The sequence below is a fragment of the Lithobates pipiens genome, unplaced genomic scaffold (assembly GCF_037356315.1).
Source record: "Lithobates pipiens isolate NorthernLeopardFrog02 unplaced genomic scaffold, aLitPip1_a1.2 Scaffold_18, whole genome shotgun sequence".
Classification (NCBI taxonomy): domain Eukaryota; kingdom Metazoa; phylum Chordata; class Amphibia; order Anura; family Ranidae; genus Lithobates; species Lithobates pipiens.
In genome coordinates this window covers 637844012-637865191 of record NW_027507758.1, presented here as the reverse complement: position 1 = coordinate 637865191, position 21180 = coordinate 637844012, and the positions used below count along the sequence as shown (strand labels likewise).

Below are 21180 nucleotides of genomic sequence, written 5' to 3'. Positions count from 1 at the left end.
AGATAAAATGATAATTCTCCTACTCTACAGTCTATGCTGTCCAGTTCTGGGCACCAGTCCTCAGGAAGGATGTACTGGAAATGGACCGAGTACAAAGGACAGGGGATGATGAGGGACTATATACAAGATTTTAGTAATGAGAACGGTATCATTAGCAGTAATCAGCATGGATTCATGAAGAATCGTTCTTGCCAAACCAATCTATTAACCTTCTATGAGGAGGTGAGTTGCCAGATAGATAAAGGAAAGGCAGTAGACGTGGTGTAGCTAGATAAAGGAAGGCCCGTAGACGTGGTATATCTGGATTTTGCAAAAGCATTTGACACAGTTCCCCATAATTGTTTATTGTACAAAATAAGGTCCGTTGGCATGGACCATAGGGTGAGTACATGGATTGAAAACTGGCTACAAGGGGGAGTTCAGAGAGTGGTGATAAATGGGGAGTACTCGAAATGGTCAGGGGTGGGTAGTGGGGTCCCCCAGGGTTCTGTGCTGGGACCAATCCTAGTTTATTTATTCATAAACAACCTGGAGGATGGGGTAAACAGAGCAATCTCTGTATTTGTGGACGATACTAAGTTAAGCAGGACAATAACTTCTCCGCAGGCTGTGCAAACCTTGGAAAAAGGCCATAACAAATTAATGGGGTGGGCAACTACATGGCAAATGAGGTTCAATGTAGAAAAATTTAAAATAATGCTTTTGGGTGGCAAAAATAGGAATGCAATCTATACACTGGGAACCTCTGGGGGAGTATAGGATGGAAAAGGAGCTGGGGGTTCTAGTAGAGGATAGGATCAGTAATGGAATGCAATGCCAAGCTGCTGCTAACAAAGCAAACAGAATATTGGCATTAACCACTTAACAACCGCCATAGCCGATTCAGAACGAACGGCTTCAGGGCGGTCGTTTAACCACCTCGCGCCCGCCCTATAGCCGAATGACGGCCATACAGCGGGTGCTTTCATCCGGGAGGCCGTCCCTGGACGTCCTAATGTTTACTTCCGCAATGTGCGCCGCCGCGGGCGCGCATCGGGGAAGTACTGTGTTTGCCGTGTCCCCCGGGGACAGGCAAACACAGATCGCTGTAAACGGCCAATCACAGCGGCCGTTTACAGCGCGATCGGCGCGTCCAATGGGAGATGATCTCATATGTAAACATATGAGATCATCTCTCAGCGCCGCTCTCCCTCCTCACACAGACAGTGTGAGAGGGGAGAGATGAACGGCTGCAGCGGCAGTCAGTGAAAAAAAAAAAAAAAAAAAAAAGAAGTGTAAAAAAAAAAAAAAAAAGTGCCATCCTCCCCCAGTGCCATCCTGCCCCAGTGCCATCCGCCCCAGTGCTACCTGCCCCCAGTGCCATCTGTCCCCAGTGCCATCTGTCATCAGTGCCACGTATAAGTGCCATCTGTCATCAGTGCCACATAGTGCCACCTGTCATCAGTGCCACGTATTAGTGCCATCTGTCATCAGTGCCACGTATTAGTGCCATCTGTCATCAGTGCCACGTATTAGTGCCACGTATAAGTGCCACGTGTCATCAGTGCCACATATTAGTGCCATCTGTCATCAGTGCCACGTGTCATTGCCACGTATCAGTGCCATCTGTCATCAGTGTCACGTGTCATTGTCCTGGTGCTTCAAAAGTGTAATAAGTAGTCAACAAGTTAGATGTGTAATTTATGCTCCTAGAACACATGATGGCACTCCCTGCATGTTGGGCCTCTCTATGTGGCCAGGCTGTGAAAAAGTCCCACACATGTGGTATTGTAATACTCAGGAGGAGTAGCAGAATTTTTTGGGGGGTGTCATTTGTGGTATACACATGCCACGTGAGAGAAATAACCTATTACAATGACAATTTTGTGGAGAAAAATAAAAAAAATTAAAAATCTTAATTTTGCAAAGAATTGTGGGAAAAAAATGACAACATCAAAAAGCTCACTATGCCTCTTACTAAATACCTTGGAATGTCTACTTTCCAAAAAGGGGTCATTTGGGTTTTTTTTGTACTTTCCTGGCTTGTTCGGGTCGCAAGAAATGAGATAGGCCACCAGTACATCAGATGTGATCAATTTTGTGCGATTCGCACCACAGCTTGTAGACTCTCTAACTTTCACAAAGACCAAATAATATCCACTAATTTGGGTTATTTTTACCAAAGATATGTAGCCGTATAATTTATGGCCAAAATTTATGAAGAAAAATTTATAATTTGCACAATTCTGTCACAGAAACAAAGAAATATGCGTTTTTTTTCGAAATTTTCGGTCTTTTTTCATTTATAGCGCAAAAAATAAAAACCTCAGAGGTGATCAAATACCACCAAAAGAAAGCTCTATTTGTGGGAAAAAAAGGACAAAAAATTCATTTGAGTGCAGTGTTGCATGACTGAGTAATTGTCATTCAAAGTGTGAGAGCAGCGAAAGCTGAAAATTGGTCTGGGCAGGAAGGGTGTTTATGTGCCCAGTAAGCAAGTGGTTCACTCTGAGAGGCCGTTAATTAACGGCCTCTCAGAATTCTGCTCTCGTGCGCCCCCTGGGGTGCGCACACGAGAGCATCCGTGACCGCCAGGTCCAGTGGTCCCGGCGCATCACGGATCACGGTAAACGGCCGCTCATCGCGGCCGTTTACCACGTGATCGCTCCGTCAAATGACGGAGTGATCACTTGTAAACAAAGCGGCATCATGTTATGGTTCCTCCCTCCCCCTCTCTGTACCAATCGGTACAGCGGAGGGGAAAGAGATTGGTGTCAGCAGCGCTGTGGGCTGCAGTGCCCACATAACTGCTCACCGAATTTAACCCCTCCATACCCTGGCAATACTCTAATACCCACCAATACTCTGCAATACCCACCAATACGCTCCAATACCCCACCACTACGCTCCAATATCCTGCCATAAATTGCCATACCCAGCCATACATGGAGATACCCAGCCATACTCGGAGATACCCTGCAATACCCAGCCATAGACGCGCGCCCCCCCCCCCCCCACCACCGCCCTCCGGTGCTTCTACCAACTCGCCAATACGATCAAAGCCAGAATCTTTTTTTTTATTTATTTATTTTTTTTTTTTATTTCAGGCTTCCCAGCCTAGAGATGAGATGTGGGGTATTATTGACCCCCAGATCTCACTGTAAAGAGGACCTGTCATCCCATATTCCTATTACAAGGGATGTTTACATTCCTTGTAATGGGAATAAAAGTGATCAAAAATTTATTTTTGGGGAAAAAAAATGGCAAACTAAAATAAAGTAAAATGAACAAAAAAAAAAAAAATAATGTTTAAAGCGCCCCTGTCCCCATGTGCTCGCATGCAGAAGCAAACGCATACGTAAGCCCCGCCCACATATGAAAACGGTGTTCAAACCACACGTGAGGTATCGCCATGAACGTTAGAGCGAGAGCAATAATTCTAGCCCTAGACCTCCTCTGTAACTCAAAACATGTAACCAGTAAAAAAAAAAATTAAAGCGTCGCCTATGAGGATTTTTAAGTAGCGACGTTTGGCGCCATTCCACGGGCATATGCAATTTTGAAGAGTGACATGTTTGATATCTATTTACTCAGCATAACTTCATCTTTCACTTTATGCAAAAATTGGGGCAACCTTACTTTTTTTATTTTTTTTACGCACAAAACAGTTTTTTCCCCCAAAAATGCGTTTGAAAAATTGCTGCGCAAATACCGTGTGAGATAAAAATTTGCAACGACCACCATTGTATTCTCCAGGGTCTTTGCTAAAAACATATATAATATTTTGGGATTCTATGTAATTTTCTAGCAAATAAATGATGATTTTTACATGTAGGAGAGAAATGTCAGAATTGTCCTGGGTGCTCCAGAACGCCTGATGGCGCTCCCTGCATGTTGGTCCTCTGTATGAGGCCCCGCTGTGTAAAAATCTCACACATGTGGTATCGCCGTACTCGGGAGTTATAGCAGAATGTGTTTTGGGGTGTAATTTGTGGTATGCATATGCTGTGTGTGAGAAATAAACTGATAATATGACAATTTTGTGAAAAAAAAGGAAAAAAAAAATCTTGATTTTGCAAAGAATTGTGGGAAAAAATGACAACTTCAAAAAAAAACTCATCATGCCTCTTACTAAATACCTTGGAATGTCTTCTTTCCAAAAAGGGGTAATTTGGGGGGTATTTGTACTTTTCTGGCATGTTAGGGTCTCAAGAATTGAAATAGGCCGTCGGTACTTCAGGTGTGATCAATTTTCAGATATTGGCACCATAGCTTGTGGACTCTATAACTTTCACAAAGACCAAATCATATCCACCAATTTGTACTTATTTTTACCAAAGATATGTAGTAGTATAAATTTTGGCCAAAATTTATGAAGAAAAAATTAATAATCTGCTACATTTTGTAACAGAAACAAAGAAAAATTCATTTTTTTACCGAATTTTCTGTATTTTTTCTTTTATAGCACAAAAAATAAAAACGAGCGGTGATTAAATACCACCAAAAGAAAGCTCTATTTGTGTGAAAAAAAGGACAAAATTTCATATAGGTCCAGTGTTGCATGACTGAGTAATTGTCATTCAAAATGTGAGAGCACCAAAAGCTGAAAATTGGTCTGGTTATTAAGGGTGTTTAAGTGCCCAGTGGTCAAGTGGTTAAAAAGGGGATCAACTCCAGAGATAAAACGATAATTCTCCCGCTCTACAAGACTCTGGTCCAGCCGCACCTGGAGTATACTGTCCAGTTCTGGGCACCAGTCCTCAGGAAGGATGTACTGGAAATGGAGCGAGTAGAAAGAAGGGCAACAAAGCTAATAAAGGGTCTGGAGGATATTAGTTATGAGGAAAGGTTGTGAGCTCTGAACATATTCTCTCTGGAGAAGAGACGCTTGAGAGGGGATATGATTTCAATTTCAAACTTTTTCGCAGAAGGGAGTTTAACAAAAAACCTGACCACTCATTAAAATGAGAAGAAAAGAGGTTTAACCTTAAACTAAGAAAAGGGTTCTTTAGTGTGAGAGAGGATGTGGAATTCCATTCCACAGGCGGTGTTCTCAACAGGGGGGCATCGATAGTTTCAAAAACTAATAGATAAGCACCTGACTGACCGCAACATACAGGGATATACAATGTAATACTGACATATAATCACACACATAGGTTGAACTTGATGTAGTGGTGTCTTTTTTTTCAACCTCACCTACTATGTAACTATGTATAATCCTTATTGGAAGAAATAAAGGACAGAGGAATATCTGACTTACATATTTGGATGAAGAAAGGATACACCTGGAGGTTCTCTATGACATCATGCCTGATATGACCCATTCATTCATAATGGTCTGATCATTTGGTGACAGTCCAATTTTTAAGTATATTTCATGGAAGTGTTGGCGAGTAATTGGAAGAGATTTTTGCACTGGGAAAATGGGTGATCTGGAGTGTACTATTTTATGGACACTTAGACAATTTATTGGTGGATATATGATTGCTAAAGGAGATTATTATTACATAATTTATCATTGAAGGATCATAGCGCCGGAAATATATATTTTTGTTTTATTTTACTTGTTTGCTGAGCACTGAATGTATAAATTCACAATGGCTGGATTAATGCTTGTAACGTGTCCAAAAAATATTTAAAAACATAGACCTTTAAGCTTTCACAAACACTTACACCACAAAATGTACACAGCCAATGAAAGGTAATGACTCAATTTTTATTTTTCTACTGCTATTAATGGCAAACATGGTATGACACTTCATCCATGTCTTTGGTGATCTCTGGTCTCCTTATCAACTGTTTCTTCCATGATGAAGATCAGCCATGGAGTATATCTGAGGTGTATATCAGGGTGTGCTTCTTCCCCACATGAGACCTGTGATGTCCAGCAACATTCATATAGAAGACATTTCCCACACTCAATGCACTAATACACCTCGAGGGTTGTGTGGGATCCCTGATGTACAGGAAGACAGGACTTCAGAGGAACATTTCCCTCACTCAGGACAGGAAAGTGGCTTCTCCCTTGCGTGAGATCTTTTATGGACATTACATTCGTATTTCAAACGGAAACGCTTCCCACACTCAAGACAGGAATACCGCTTCTCCCCTGTGTGCACACGCCGATGTTTGCAACGTTTGGACCTCTGTGAAAAACATTTCCCACACTCAGGGCAGGAATATGGCTTCTCCCCTGTGTGAGATCTCTTATGTTGGCAAAGATTGGACTTTCCTGAAAAACATTTTCCGCACTCAGGACAGGAATACGGCTTCTCACCTGTGTGAGACCTTTCATGCCGATTACATTTGGATTTCAAACAAAAACACATACCACACTCAGAACAGGAATATGGCTTCTCTCCCGTGTGAGCTCTTTTGTGGATATTAAGTAGGAATCTCCAACGGAAACACTTCCCACACTCAAGACAGGAATATGGCTTCTCCCCTGTGTGCAATGTCTGATGTTGGCAAAGATAGGACTTCCGTGAAAAACATTTCCCGCACTCAGGACAGGAATACGGCTTCTCACCTGTGTGAGTTCTTTTATGTCTATTACGTTTGGATCTGGATTGGAAAGACTTCCCGCACACAGTACAGGAAAAGCTCTTCTCTGTTGGAAGGACAGCAACGTCCCTCACAGTCTGAGGTTCCTCAGGATAAGAGGAATACGATGGTCCATCTACAATGTGTGGTGCCAGATGGACATTTGAGGTAGTCGGGTTTTCTCCTGGACTATACTGTGTGATGTCCTCTTCTTCTACGTTATAGTCTTGAGAAGTGAGACAATCCTCTGAGGTTTTCCTCATCTCCCGTCCATCTACTAAAACAGAAATAAAAAGATTATTACTAGACATGAGCAGATTGGTTTCCCTAAACCAGGACTCCGCCCACATCAGGCAGCTTTGTCTCGGAGGATCTTACAATTCCCCCCTCAAGGTAACTAGTAAATGGGTCCTCTGATCTCCTACCAGATCATTTCTTTATTCATGGACCTTAGTCAGAGAGTGAGGAAACAACGAGAACTGTCTTTTATAGGAGTGACAGTGAAGAGGGGATTATAGGACGAGTGTCCCCTCCCCCTCTATCACTCTTTGCCATCTTCCCAACACAAGAAGTCCTGCACTTCCTTATTTAGTCCATGATTTAGTCATGAATAACAGCGGGGCTGAGCCCCACCAGAGGTCAGAGAGTGAGGATGGGGGGAGAACAACCACAATAAAGACTGGAGTGATCCTGAAGACCACCATCATTGGGTTATTGCCCTCCACCTGGCACATCAGCAAACAGCAGGGTTTAGGAGATATTCACAAAAAGACAGGCACTGCTGTCTACGGCGCATGCGCCATAGACAGCGGCGCGCAGGCACACTGAGCATGCCGCTGCTAACGGCGATATGCCGTTAGTGGAGGCTACCGTGAACAGGCGCGGGAGTGACGTCATCGCTGCTCCAGCGCTGTGAGTGGCCGGAGCAGCGATACCCGGAAGAAGATGGATGCTTCATGCTACAGCGGTGACATCGCTGGCTCCTGTGTCAGGTAAGTGACACATAATGGGCAACTATGCGATGCATAGTAGCCCATTATGCTTTACCTTTGCAGGGAGACAAAGAGGAAGTAAACCCATCAGGGTTTACTTCCTCTTTAATGTCCCAACTGTGCTGATCTCGGTAGGAGTGTCCTCCTCTATAAATGTCCCCATGATTCCATCCTTCTCCATAGACTGTTGATCATCCCTCCCATAAGTCTCTCCTTCTGCTTTACCCTCAACTTTAGTATACTATCAGTGATTGTTCCTCATCTACCTGATGGTGGTGAGGGATGGTGTGACCTTCCTGTGTGGAATCCCGGGAATACAGAGGACAAGGACAACCCTCTGGTGGGTCCCCATTACTGGATCCATCTGTAGGAAACACACACACTGACTGAATACATTGTTTCTATGTGTTTATCAGATGATGGGGGATCTAGGTGGAGCCTCCGTACTGCTCTCTCCTTTACAATAAAGTCTCCTCTTACCCGGTGATGTGAGGGGCGGCTGATTGTCCATCATGACGTCCTTGTAGAGATCCTTGTGTCCTTCTAAATACTCCCACTCCTCCATGGAGAAATAGACAGTGACATCCTGACACCTTATAGGAACCTGACACACACAATGATACAGTCACCATCCAGACACATCCCTTGTCTGTTACTGGATAATGTCCCACAATTCCCAGAATCCTCCTCACCTCTCCTGTCAGCAGCTCCATCATCTTCTTGGTGACTTCTAGAATCTTCTCCATGTTGTGTCTCTCAGGTTTTAGGGAGTCACATGGAGGCACTGTGATGGTCATATGATCACCTGACTTCAGAAGAGGAAATCTCTATATTACGGAAACAATAGAAATATCATGTTAGAATCCCAGAATCCTCCTCACCTCTCTGGTCAGGTCTGTGTTTTATGAATATAGATATGAGTGATGTCATGTGACCTTCCAGAATCCTCCTCACCTCTCCGGTCAGCAGGTCGATGATCTCCAGGGCGAGGTTTAGTATCTTCTCAGTCATGTGACTTCGGTCCTCCACCATCCTCATTGGTGCCATAATTTGAGCTATAGAGGTCTCCTTGTAGAGGGACAACTTTGGGAAATGAAAGTAAGAATTACTTATATGGTATTAGTCACAGAATAATAGGATGTGGATGTGAGGGGGGGGGGGGGGGGGAATAGGAGGGTTGCTTGACATTAAAGAACTACTACCCCCATGGGAACACCTGTAGTTTGGACTGTTTAGTGTTTTATACATTTTGGAGGTCCCGGAACAAATAGTTGCCAACTGTCCCGAATTTCCCAGTCTTACCATTTCCCGGGAAAAATCGCAGTTTTCCCATTTTCTCCACCTCCGGCCTCCATTTTACTGAAGTCCAGCTATCGTGAGGAAGAAAGAGGAGGCAGAATCCAGGCTCCAGCTTTTGGTTCTTCCCTTCGGCCTCCACGAGCTGGTCTTCTGTAAATGGCGCTGAGGCCAAATCACCAGCTGCCCACACCCAGGGGAAGAGGGGACACACCAGATGTAAGGGGGGCACTGCCCACTGGGGGGACGCCTGGTGCAAGCAGGGACTCTGCCGGGGACGCCTGGTGCAAGCAGGGACTCTGCCGGGGACGCCTGGTGCAAGCAGGGACTCTGCCGGGGACGCCTGGTGCAAGCAGGGACTCTGCCGGGGACGCCTGGTGCAAGCAGGGACTCTGCCGGGGACGCCTGGTGCAAGCAGGGACTCTGCCGGGAACTCTTTATCTGCTGATTGTTAAACCAGGGTTCAAAGTTTCAAGTCCTGAGCTACTAACCAGGCCTCAAGGGTTACTTGCCACCAGTTGCCCCACCCAACCCCTACCTCAATTATCTCATGAAATGACACTTAAATGTTTTATGCAGAATTTAGTTCTATAAATAAATATTAACGACTTTATCTGTGCCCAACAGTGCAGCCTGCCTGTGCCCACCATGGAGGAGAACAGAAGAGAGGAAGTGAATTACCACTTGGATGATGAGAGCACCAAGGAACATCACAGTTTTCATTTCTATTGCTGTGTTCTCGCTGCTCAGGTCACATACAGCCCCGCCCCCTGGCCAGGGAACTTTGATACACGTCACTCGTGATTGAACGGTTGATCTGTCTCTCAAAGTCCCGAGACCAGGGGGCGGGGCTGTGTGTGAAAACACATGGCAATTGAAATGAAAGCCGCTAGTGATGTTCCCTGTGCTCCGATGACTTTGCTGCCTGCTCTCCTCTCTTCCTCTCTGCTAGTGCTGGGAGAAGAACTCCCATACAACCCCGCATGCCGGCGGTGCTCGCCCCCCACCCCCCCTGCTTCCCAGGCAGGCATAGCTCACCAGCCCTCAAAATCCACTCACAAAATGCAAGCAGGCGAGTGGAATTTTTGAGGGCTGGTTAAACTTTCTGGAATACACATATTGCTATTGTGCTGTAGGATCTGGGCCTGCTGTCCCTCCCCTCCCTATTTCTTTCTCCCTCCATCACTCGTTCATCTCAGACTCTAGCCACACCCCTTTTGAGCCATGCCCCATTTAAGCCATGCCCCCTTTAAGCCATGCCCACTATTAATTGAAAGCCTGCCTCATTTTTCTTTTCTTGCTGCATCCCGCTTTTAAACTAATGCTCCGCCCCCTAATAATAGAAAGACCCCTACAGACATAAAAGTGTCCCTATACATTTTTTGCAATGTTGGCAACTATGGGAACCCTCTTGATCTGCCGAATCCGAAATGCCCTTTTCTCTGTTGGGTTTGTTTCTGAACTGCTTATAACTAGTTTTGGATCTGAACAGACAAAGGAAAGCAGCACAAAACCCTAATAAGTAAATATAAGATTGAAAAATAAAAAAAATAGTGTAAAGTCCATGCATTGCACAAAATGGAAAATTGGATACTTACCTTTCTGTAATTTTCCTTTCCTGATGCCTATCCATTGCAGCATACACATGGTTGGTTACCCCGCCCTCATCTAACCCACAGGACCCATTTAACTCTATAAATAAAGAGTCAGGCCCCCCAATGTGCCATTTTTGGAACTAGACTCAAACATTTAAGGATTATATAAAAAAAATGGAGGGCGTATGCTGCCATGGTTAGGCACCAGGAAAGGAAAAATATGGAAAGGTAAGTATTACATTTTTAGTTTTCCTGCTGCCTTCATGGTAGCATACACACGGTTAATAACTCGTTCACAGGGAGGATTGCTGCAAAAAAAAAAAACAACATTTTAAATTTAGATTATAGAGCAGACAACTGCAACACTTTTTTCCAGAAGTCACGAGAGGTAAGCACGGCTGGATTTAGACGATAGCGGGTCATGAACGTGGTGAAGGATGACCAGCTTGCCGTATGACAGATTGTTTCCGGTGTGACTTGTACCAGCACCGCCCATGACCAGTGTAAGACAAATGCCCCCCATCTCTAACTGTTATGCACCTATACACCCCTTCCCCTTATTACTCTCCTAAAATAACTGAGGCCACACCTCGCTTTTGGAGTATAACTGGCCATAACAACCTTTATTAAAACAATTCAAGCAAAATATAAACATCAACCACATAAATCACATAAACCACACCCATCATAACCTTTTTAACCCAGTCTGTTGGCCTTCAGCTGTCCCGCTCGTATACACCCACTGTCCCGCAGTGCCACCGTTACCAAATTCCAGCCCCCTTGCTGGAATACACCCGAGGGGTTGATCCTGAGAGGAGCCCCCCACCCCGTTTTCCTCGGGTACGTTTACCGCCACTGTCAGAGACCAACAAGCAACATCTCCAAACCAAGTAACCGCATCCATGCTGTTATGACGATCGTCTTCCCTCTGAAAGAATGAAAAGAAAACCAACAGACCACCAAATTATATTGCACACATGCTCATAAAACAGGGGGGGAGGGCGGGAAAAACTGCCTCCTCCTGTGTTTTCTCCTTCCAACAGCCCCCTTCCTGGCACCTCCTTCCACCTATATATGACCACTCCCCTTTCTCCACAAAGTTCCTTATCCTCCTTCCACTTCTTTCTTCACAAACTTTCTATAAGATTAACCCTATCCTGCGTTTCCTTCTCCACACTGTCATGCCCGGCCCTCCGTTATTCCTTTCAGTCCCTTTCCACTCTGTGCCTCACTTGACCAGTGTAAGACAAATGACCCCCATCTCTAATCCCCACCCAGTTTTCCTCAGGTTCGTTTACCGCCACTGTCAGAGACCAACAAGCAACACTGCCACAGCCCGAAAGGGTGACTACCTTACTCTTGAGGGCGCCTCCCCACCATCAAAGACCTTTGAATCCTCTCCTTTAATCCCAGTGTCCATAGGTCGATCCCTACATCAGAAAGATGAACTCCATCCTTCCTCAAGTAAAGCCCGACATTCTTCTCAGCTCCATATGTCTAAACACTATACCTCCATGCTTGACCACAAACCGCCCTACCACTTTGTTTACACGAATCCGCGTCTTCTGAATCCTCTCCCCTGACCTGGCCCATCTCCAAACTGTCCTTGCCACGATGTCCGACCATATCAACACCGTGTCCGGAAAAGACTCCCTGAACTGCAAAAAATGCGCCTTGATGCCAGCGATTAGATCCCTGACCGGGCAAAACCCCAAGTCATTGCCCCCCACATGTAATTCCAAGACATCCGGCGGTCTGTCCAGACTAGCGTACCACATCACATCCCATGCTACCCTCTCCCATTTCATCCCCGGCACCCCCAACCATCGCAAATAAGCTTCCCTCCGAGAAATGCCCAACTGTCGGCCATCAGGCCTAGCATCTCCTCTCCTGGCTCCCCCAAGACACAAAAGAGTGCCCAATGATCCAGATGAGGCACTGTGGACCTCCATCTGAAACGAGATGATAACAAAAAAGGTAGCAATACCCATTATGCCTTCACACACATGGACACAATTCCTTCATCCCTCCTACTGCTCACCCCTCCCCCTTTTTTATTTTTTATTCAATCACCATGTGGGGCCTAATGTAAGAATGAAACCTCCTTGATTCCCACCTACCAATCCGACACACCGCCGCCTCATCCAACCCCCATCTGGCAGCTTCGGTAGCCACCCGAATGCGGAAGGAGTGTGAAGCGTACTGTGCCCCGTCAAAGACCGCCATTGTCATGCATTTTCTAAACACTGAAACCAGGGCCGTTTTTAAGGCAGGGCAAAAGGGGCAGCTGCCCTGGGCCCTGTCATTGTTGTGGGGCCCAAAGCAGCTGCCTCATACTTGCCAACTATCCTGGTTTAAATACCGTCATCCCTTGAGGTTTTAGTCCCGTGCGGTGTCCCGTTATCTCAGTGTGAAGTGCTGCCCAGCTCTGCCATATTGTTGTGTACAGATGACTCACCTGCAGACCCTGTGTTTAGATGTAAAATTACCAGCATTCATATGTAAATAGCAGTGGACGGCGGCATTGATATGTACATCATGCCCCCCTGAGGTCATATACACAGTATTCTCTAGCAACCAATCAACAAGCAGAAATCATGTGCTGTAACCTCTAGTAACTAATCAGTGAGCAGTAATGTGTGCTGTAAACTCTAGCAACCAGTCAGTGAGCGGTAATGATACACTGTAACCTCTGGCAACCAATCGCAATAGCTGCCTGATCTGATTCAGTAAACTGATTTTGAGTCTAGCTGCTATTTATTATATGTCTCAGAGCAGGTGGAGAGAAAAACTGTACGGGGGGGGGGGGCAAGAAAAGTTTTGCCCAGGGTCCAATCAATATTAAAGACGGCCCTGACTGAAACAAACTGGAACTTGGATAAGTAGGGCCCGTTATCATGCCGTAACAATGGGCCTCCCCCAGCTGTTCTGACCTTCAGAAATTCCCGCACTGCTCCTACCAGGCACTCCTCAGAACCTGTCAGTGTGAACAGCCATATGTCCACCCCTTTACCTTTTTGGTCCGTCTTGGACCTACGCAGCCTACAACACACCCTATCCCCCTCCAAATGTACTTCCCTCTCCAAAATATCTCCTGTCATTCCCCGGGACGGGCTCACCAACTCCCCTATCCTAAACGCCCCGTAGAATGCAAGTGAAATAGCCCGCAGATTTGCAAACGTGACAGGGCGCCTCGTATCCAATTGTTTGCGACCTTTCTTAAAACCCTTTAGTGCCTGCCTCACTCAGAAATCCTTTGTTGCATCTCTCCCCCCCCCCCCCCCCATCAACTTGAATAGTAAGGACATGCCCGCCAACTTTCGCTTGATGGCCGATACTGAACCCCCACTTTCCATGTGCTGGGCCACAAAGTAGAACACCAACAACCTCACCTCAGCCCTGTCCGTCAACTCATTGTTGTCGATTAACTTCCTTGATAGGCGCTCTGCCAGGTGATTCTTGAAAGCTGGGATATAAGATGCTCTGAGGTTAGTGAGGTTTTCTTCAGCCCAGAGCATTATCAGAGCCCCCTCGTTGGACAAAGACCTGCTGTGTGTGCCCCTTTGATTATGGGCATAGGCCACTGCCGACTTGTTGCCCATCTGTAGAAAATGAATTTACCTCTCAGAGAGGATGCCAGATGCGATATCGCCATCCAGGCGGCTCTGAGCTCCAGAATGTTGGACACCAAGCCTTGAGTCGAACTGCCATTTTACCTGAACCAACTGACCTTTGAAGTGGGTGCCCCAACCAAGACAATTTGTGTCTGATGTAAGAGTGGACCAGGAGATGGGGCCAAGGTGACAGTGGTTGAGCAGGTTGTGGGGTCTTGTCCACCACCATAGACTGGATTTCATCTAACAAGTTATTAGGATCCTCTGGGATAGGGAGCTCCTTTTCCACTGGGAGAGGAGTGGAAGTGGAAACTTCAGGACCCATGACCATATTTCAGCAATCATCGCTTTAAATGAGTGGGATTATGTAATCACATTATCAACAATTTCCCACAGGAATTAATAATCGATGCTATAAAATTGCTTGTCTAGGATAAAGTCACGGGCTTGTTGAATGTACAAAAATTTTTAATAAGTGTAGTGTCCTTAAAATCTTTGTAGATTGTGTGATATGAATAAAGAAATTGTTATATTTTTTGTATTTGTGCCTGAAAAGTCCATATAGCTCTATTTTGTATTCTTTGACTATAAATAGGATGTGGCACAATATATAAATAAGGATGTTATGATTGCCACCCAGGGGCTTTAGCAATCAAGAAATTTATTCTCAATTAAACCAAAGTCAAAGAAGAACAATGCTCTGAACTGACATCAGCGCTTGTTTGCTGAACCAGGGGCTCCGCAGAAAACTCACTCGATGAAGTTGCCAAATCCTGAGCTGAAGCAAACTCTTAGATTGAGTCCTTTATTATTTTTTTTCATAATGTCTATGGACTCTTTTTTTTTTCCCTTTTCTTTGTCTCCTGCTGCTTCCAGAAAACATGCCTTACAGACCAATTTCTCTGGAAGTGCTTCTCTACCGCAGACCCAGCAGGCCTCATCTCTGGGGCGGGTGGAGTGAAGAGGAGAGAAAGTTCCTCTTGCCACAGGTCGAGAAGATCTGTGGCTATGAGATTCATGGGTTGAAGAAGAGTGCTCCCTTCTAGAGGTACTATGACCCTTGGACCTCCTATCCAGCGAATTTCTGTGGAATGATTGACGTTGCAGGCTATAAGTAGAAAAAGATGAGAAACTTGTTTTTTTCTGGAAAAAATACCCGAATGCTCTTTTAATGCACTTACCTGGAGTTGCAGCCCCTTATCTAGTGGTATGTTGAGGATCTTTTTGTGATAGTGGACTGCGGGATGTGGCTGCCCAAGAGAAAAAAAGGAAAAAAATTCTCTTTTTTATTAGCTATATACATATTTTTTTTTAAAGTTTCAGTCAGTAACCACTTCAATACCGGGCATTTATACACCTACCTGCCCATAACAATTTTCAGCTTTCAGTGCTGTCGCACTTTGAATGACAATTGCATGGGCGTATAACACTGTACCCAAACTAAATTTTTATAATTTTGTTCCCACAAATAGAGATTTCTTTTGGTGGTCTTTGATCACCTCTGTGGTTTTTATTTTTTTAAATTAAAAAAAAAGACCAAAAATTGTGAAAAAAATAAAAGTTTTGCTTTTGTTTCCGTTATAAAATTTTTGTAAATAAGTAAGTTTTCTCTTTCACTGATGGGCACTGATGAGGTGGCACCAATGAGCGGGCACTGATGGACACTGACGTTGGGCACTGATAGGTGGCACTGGTGGACACTCATGGGTGGCACAGGTGGGCAATAACTGGCTGAAAAAAATGATTTTTAAATACAGCTTACCTGTAAAATTATTTTCTTTGAATACATTTCGGGACACAGAGCAATTATTCATGACTATCTGGGTTATACCCTACCTCTAGGTGATTGGACACTGGCAACCAATAGCAAGAAGGTTCCTCCCATATAACCCCTCCCATACGGGAATTACCTCAGTTTTGTAGCAAGCAATGAAAGTCCAAGAAAAGAGGGGTGGGATCTCTGTGTCCTGTGATGTATTCAAAGAAAAGGATTTTACAGGTAAGCTGTATTTAAAAATCTGTTTTTCTTTATCATACATCACGGGACACAGAGCAGTTATTCATGACTATCTGGGATGCCCTAAAGCAATGCACCTGAGGGGAGGGAGACACAGCTTAAACAAGTCCTAACTGTCCCCTGGCCCTATAAGGCTGCCTGCAACACGCTGTGACCAAAAACTGTCTCCTCTCGAGACCTGACGTCCACCTGGTAAAATCTGGTGAATGTGAACTGAAGACCAAGCGGCTGCTCTGCAGACCTGAGCCAAAGACACCCGTTGATGCACTGCACATGAAGCACTAACCCCTCTAGTGGAATGTGCTTTCAGGTCTCTTGGTGGAACCCTGCGCCTCAACTCATACGCCTGGATGATAGTTTGACAAATCCACCTTGAGATAGTTGAAGTTGTAGCTGCCTGTCCTTTTTTTAGGACCCTCTGGCAGAATAAATAGAGTCAGTTTTCCTGAAAGGGGCTGACACCCTTAAGTAGAGCTTAATAGCCCTCACTACATTCAGAGAATGGAGTAATCTTTCTTCCTTAGACCTGGGATATGGAAAAAAGGAGGGCGGAATGATATCCTGATTCAAATGAAAATTGGAAACAACTTTTGGCAAAAACTCCGAAGTGGGCGCAAGACTGCCCTGTCCTGGTGCAGAATCAAGTAAGGCTCTCTGCATGAAAGGGCGGCTAACTCCGTCACTCTTCTGGCCGAAGTTATGGCCACCAAGAAGACCAATTTCCTGGTCAATAAGACTAAAGGAATCTGCTTAATAAGCTCAAAGGGTAGTCTCTGAAGGGCTGATAGTACCAAATTCAAGTCCCAGGGGCATAAGGGGAGCTTAACCGGCGGTCTTAGGTGCGTCACTCCCTTAACAAAGGTAACAAGGAATGGGCTGCAATTGGTCTTTGAAAAGAAAAAAAAAAAACAGATAAGGCTGAAATCTGACCCTTAATTGTGCCTAAAGCCAATCTTAAGCGTACTCCTGCCTGAAGGAAAGCAAGGATTTTACCAATTGTATATTTACGATGGTTCCAACCTTTCCCTTCGCACCAGGAAATGTATAATTTCCAAACCCTGTAGTAAACGGCCCTAGAAACCGGTTTCCTAGCATTTATCAAAGTGGACAAGGCTGCACCTCTGACCCCACGGTCCTTGAACACCCTGGCCTCAATAGCCAGGTCGTCAAATTCAGCGACCGTAAAGCAGGATGGAATATTGGTCCTTGGGACAACAGATCCGGACGGAACAGAAGAAGCAACGGGTCCCCTACTGCCAACTTCAGAATTTCCGTGTACCAGGACCTCCTGGGCCAGGCTGGGGCTACCAGGATTACTGGTCTTCGTTCCTCCTGTATCCTGCGTAGCAGATTCGGCAGGATTTGGATTGGAGGAAAGGCGTACAGCAGGGAATACCAGTGCCAAGGAACCACCAATGCGTCCGTCCCGACTGCAAGAGGATCGTTGGTTATGGACACAAATTTGTCCAGCTTGGCATTGAACCTGGATGCTAGGAGATCCACATCCGGGTCCCATGATTTTTGAGCCTCTGAGCGGTTTTCAGCCGCCTTCGGCCTTCTCGGCGGCCGAAAACCGCCGAGAGTGGACGAAAGCCGACGAGAAGGGCCGAAGGCGGCCGAGAACTATCGGGCGCCGCCGAGATACACAGGACATCTCGGCGGCGCCATTTTTAAAATAAAACCTGAAAATAACACTGACAAGGGGACAACGATGGACAAGGCTGCATTACAAGGCTGCAATGATAGACAGGCTGCATGACAAAGCTGCATATGACACTGACAAGGTTGCAATGATGGACAGGCTGCAGGACAAGGCTGCAGATGGACACTGATAAGGCTGCATTGATGGGCATTTAAATGTAAGTTTTTTTTCCTTAAACTTCCCTCCTAAAAGTTGTTATACGCCGATAAATACGGTAATTTTTGGGAATGGAAGGCTGAGAACGGCACCTCCGAGCTAGACTCTCCCGTTGAGGAGTCCTCAGATTCTCCTTCTTCCCGGTCTTTTGCAACCAGATCCTCCTCCCACTCTGGGCCTTGGTCCCCTGGCCCTACCTGGTTATTAGAGTCCTGATGCTCAGATGACTCACTACCAGGATCAGGCTCTGGAGAGGGAGATCTGTTACGTTTTCTCCCTGCTTGTGTTACTGAAGCAATCATAACCGCTAATTTTACCTTAAAGGCCAGCTAAGGCAGACGCCAAATCATCTTTAGTAACATAAGCTGAGGCAGGGGCACCAGCCGTGGCCACAATGCCTGACAAATGCAATGGCTCAGCTAGGGCAGAAGCTGCAGGACCTTCAGGGGAAACTGGAATAATATCCTCAAGAGTTCGATCTCCTGGTTTTAAAGGAGGTACTCTTAACCCTGTATTGGTCTTGCTCCCTGTTCCTCTTTTCCTGGAAGACATTGCTTACAAGTATGGGAAGACAATACTCCCTCTGAGCTTCTAATTGTAATCCAGTGTACAGCAGCTATTACAGTTTTAACACCGTCCCCCTTTAACCTGATGCAACTGTGTCCAAAAACCTGCAAACTCATGTGCCCAACAAGCTCTATGCCTCCACGCGCACACCAGGTGAACTGAGTCTTTTTAAAAGTTCTAGATGGCACCATACGATCCACGTGGGAGGCGAGGCATCCGAACGTACCCTGCAAGTGGCGCCAAAATACACTGCATGCGCGTCTGAAGACCGCCGACCAGAATAGGCAAAATCACCTCAACGGCGTGTGTACATTCGTACGGAACCAGCGTCTCCCCAGAAGGCGCATGTGCCAGCGTTACATCCTAATAAAACACACAGCATGGAGACATTCTGTAACAGCTTGAGAAAGGACACAGTAACAGAGGGAAACACAGCAATCCCATATGGAGTACTCACCCGTCCATGCTGCAGGACCTGAAATAACAGGCCCAATCTTCCCTCATCACAGCGGGTAGTGCCTCTGTGGACCTTCAAGCACTGGGTTCCCCATCTTGGGGTCCACACCCTTGGGCCTGTAAAGCACCCTTTTGAGTTTATCTTGGGCAAATTAATGACCAGAATATCACTATCCAATGTACCAGCTCCAAATAGGACACATTACAAGCAAAACCTCATTCTTGCATCGAGGCTCAGGTACCATTCCTTTAGCTTCGTGCCATCCGAATGGATTCGATTATAAACGTCCTTACTGGAACGCATAATTGAAGAAAATTGAAGAGCTTCAATGTTCGTGACCATCACCTGAAGACACTGGCGAAAAAACTGAGGTAATTACCGTATGGGAGGGGTTATATGGGAGGAACCTTCTTGCTATTGGTTGCCAGTGTCCAATCACCTAGAGGTAGCGTATAACCCAGATAGTCATGAATAAATGCTCTGTGTCCTGTGATGTATGATAAAGAAAGATGGGTACTTATGGGTGACACTTATAGGGGGCACTGTTCAGCACTGATGGGCATCCCCGGTGGCACTGGCAATAGTAGGCATCGTCAGTGGGCACTGATTGGCAGCTGCCTGGCACAGATGTGCATTTCCCTGGGGGTCTAGGGGGAGCATACAAATACCCCCCAAATTACCCCTTTTTGAAAAGTAGACATTCCAAGGTATTTAGTAAGAGGCATGGTGAGTTTTTTGAAGTTGTAATTTTTTCCCACAATTCTTGGGAAAATTAAGATTTTTTTTCACAAAATTGTCATAAGTTATTTCTCACACACACAGCATACGCATACTTCCAATTACACCCCAAAATACATTCTGCTACTCCTCCTGAGTATGGTAAAACCACATGTGCGAGACTTTTACACAGCCTGGCCACACAGACAGGTCCAACATGCAGGGAGCACAATCAAGGGTTCTAGGAGCATAAATTAAATTTTTCTAATTTCCTAAAGACCTATTACATTTGTGAAGGCCCTGGAGCACCAGGACAGTGGAATTACCCACAAAATTACCCCATTTTGGAAAACAAACACCCCAACGTCAGTGGCAGCTGGTATTTTTGGGGGCGCAAACAAACTGAAAAATTCTGAAAAAAAAAAAAAGATCAATTGCAGCCTCATTGTACCAAACGCTGCCGCTGTGCCCCTCAAATGCTGCCACCATGCCCTAAGTGCTGCCACTGTGCCCCCAATGTTGTCACTGTGCCCCCAATGATGCCAGCTTGCCCTAAACACTGCCATTGTTCCCATTAAATGCTGACATTGTGCCCCAAGTGCTGCCACTGTGACACCCACCCACCCGCCATTTGCCCGCTACTTACCTTGTCTCGGGTGGACAGCGGGTGATGGCGGCAGGTGGCGAGCGGTGTCCGGTGTCCTCCATTTCTTCCCCTATCCTGATGTCTTTTCCCGCCCGCTCCTCCTCTTATCCTCTGCTATGATTGGATGCCTGATAAAAGTCCCATCACAGCGCCTGTCATTTCAGCCAATCAGGTGATAGGTAATACAGACCCAGCAACCTGATTGGCTGAGAGGCGGTTCAATGTTAGCAAAGCGAATTCCTTCACTTTGCTAACATACAACTGAGTAAGAAGTGAACGCACAGCGTTGCGCCTGCTTCTCACATTTTTGGGCGCCTATTAGAGCCTATGGCTCTAATCAGGTGCTTCCAAAAAACACCCCTACCAGCGTAATTCAGATGCCCGGTGCCCGAAAATGAGCCGGGCACCTGAATAGGGGGTGTCAGCAGCGACCATAGATAGATTCACGCAATGCATGAATCTATCTATGGTGATTAGAGCGGTGCAGGAGAGTGAGTGGGCGGCGCTCCTGCACCCTTTATGGATGCACCGCCACTGCCCAACGTATATTCTACAGTATATTACACATCTCATTTCATTCCTACTTATCACACTTTTGAAGGCCCTGGAGCACCAGGACAGTGGAATTACCCACACAGAGACTGGTGACAGGTACTCGGGTACTCCGATGGCCTGGTGACAGGTCCTCTTTATTTGGAGGGCAATCAATGTGTGTTGGTGTGCACTGTAAGCGGTAACGAGATGTTACCGCAATCTCCTTACTGCGGTTTGTTGACATTCTGTGACCGGCTGTGATTGGATACAGCCGGTCACATGGTAAAGAGGCATGTTCATTGGCTCTTTACTGCGATCGGGGTTGGACTGTGTCAGGGTGCCAAGCCTTGTCCCTGATCGCC

The 21180-nt window shown here is 45.8% G+C and overlaps 3 protein-coding genes across 4 annotated transcripts in view; all 3 read right to left on the bottom strand.

The window, feature by feature from the left end:
• The window catches only part of LOC143986898 (uncharacterized), a 1277526-nt gene that overhangs the window by 938678 nt on the left and 317668 nt on the right, over positions 1-21180 (bottom strand). The window lies entirely within an intron of this gene.
• Positions 1-21180, bottom strand: part of LOC143989547 (uncharacterized) — a 144883-nt gene that overhangs the window by 59899 nt on the left and 63804 nt on the right. The gene's annotated exons all lie outside the window — the stretch shown is intronic.
• Positions 5558-7865, bottom strand: LOC143989826 (uncharacterized). The gene is made up of 2 exons (XM_077490103.1): positions 7784-7865; positions 5558-6802 (listed from the first exon to the last, which is right to left on the bottom strand). The coding sequence occupies exon 2, from the start codon at positions 6786-6788 to the stop codon at positions 5979-5981; it is 810 nt and encodes a 269-aa protein (XP_077346229.1). The 5' UTR covers positions 6789-6802; positions 7784-7865; the 3' UTR covers positions 5558-5978.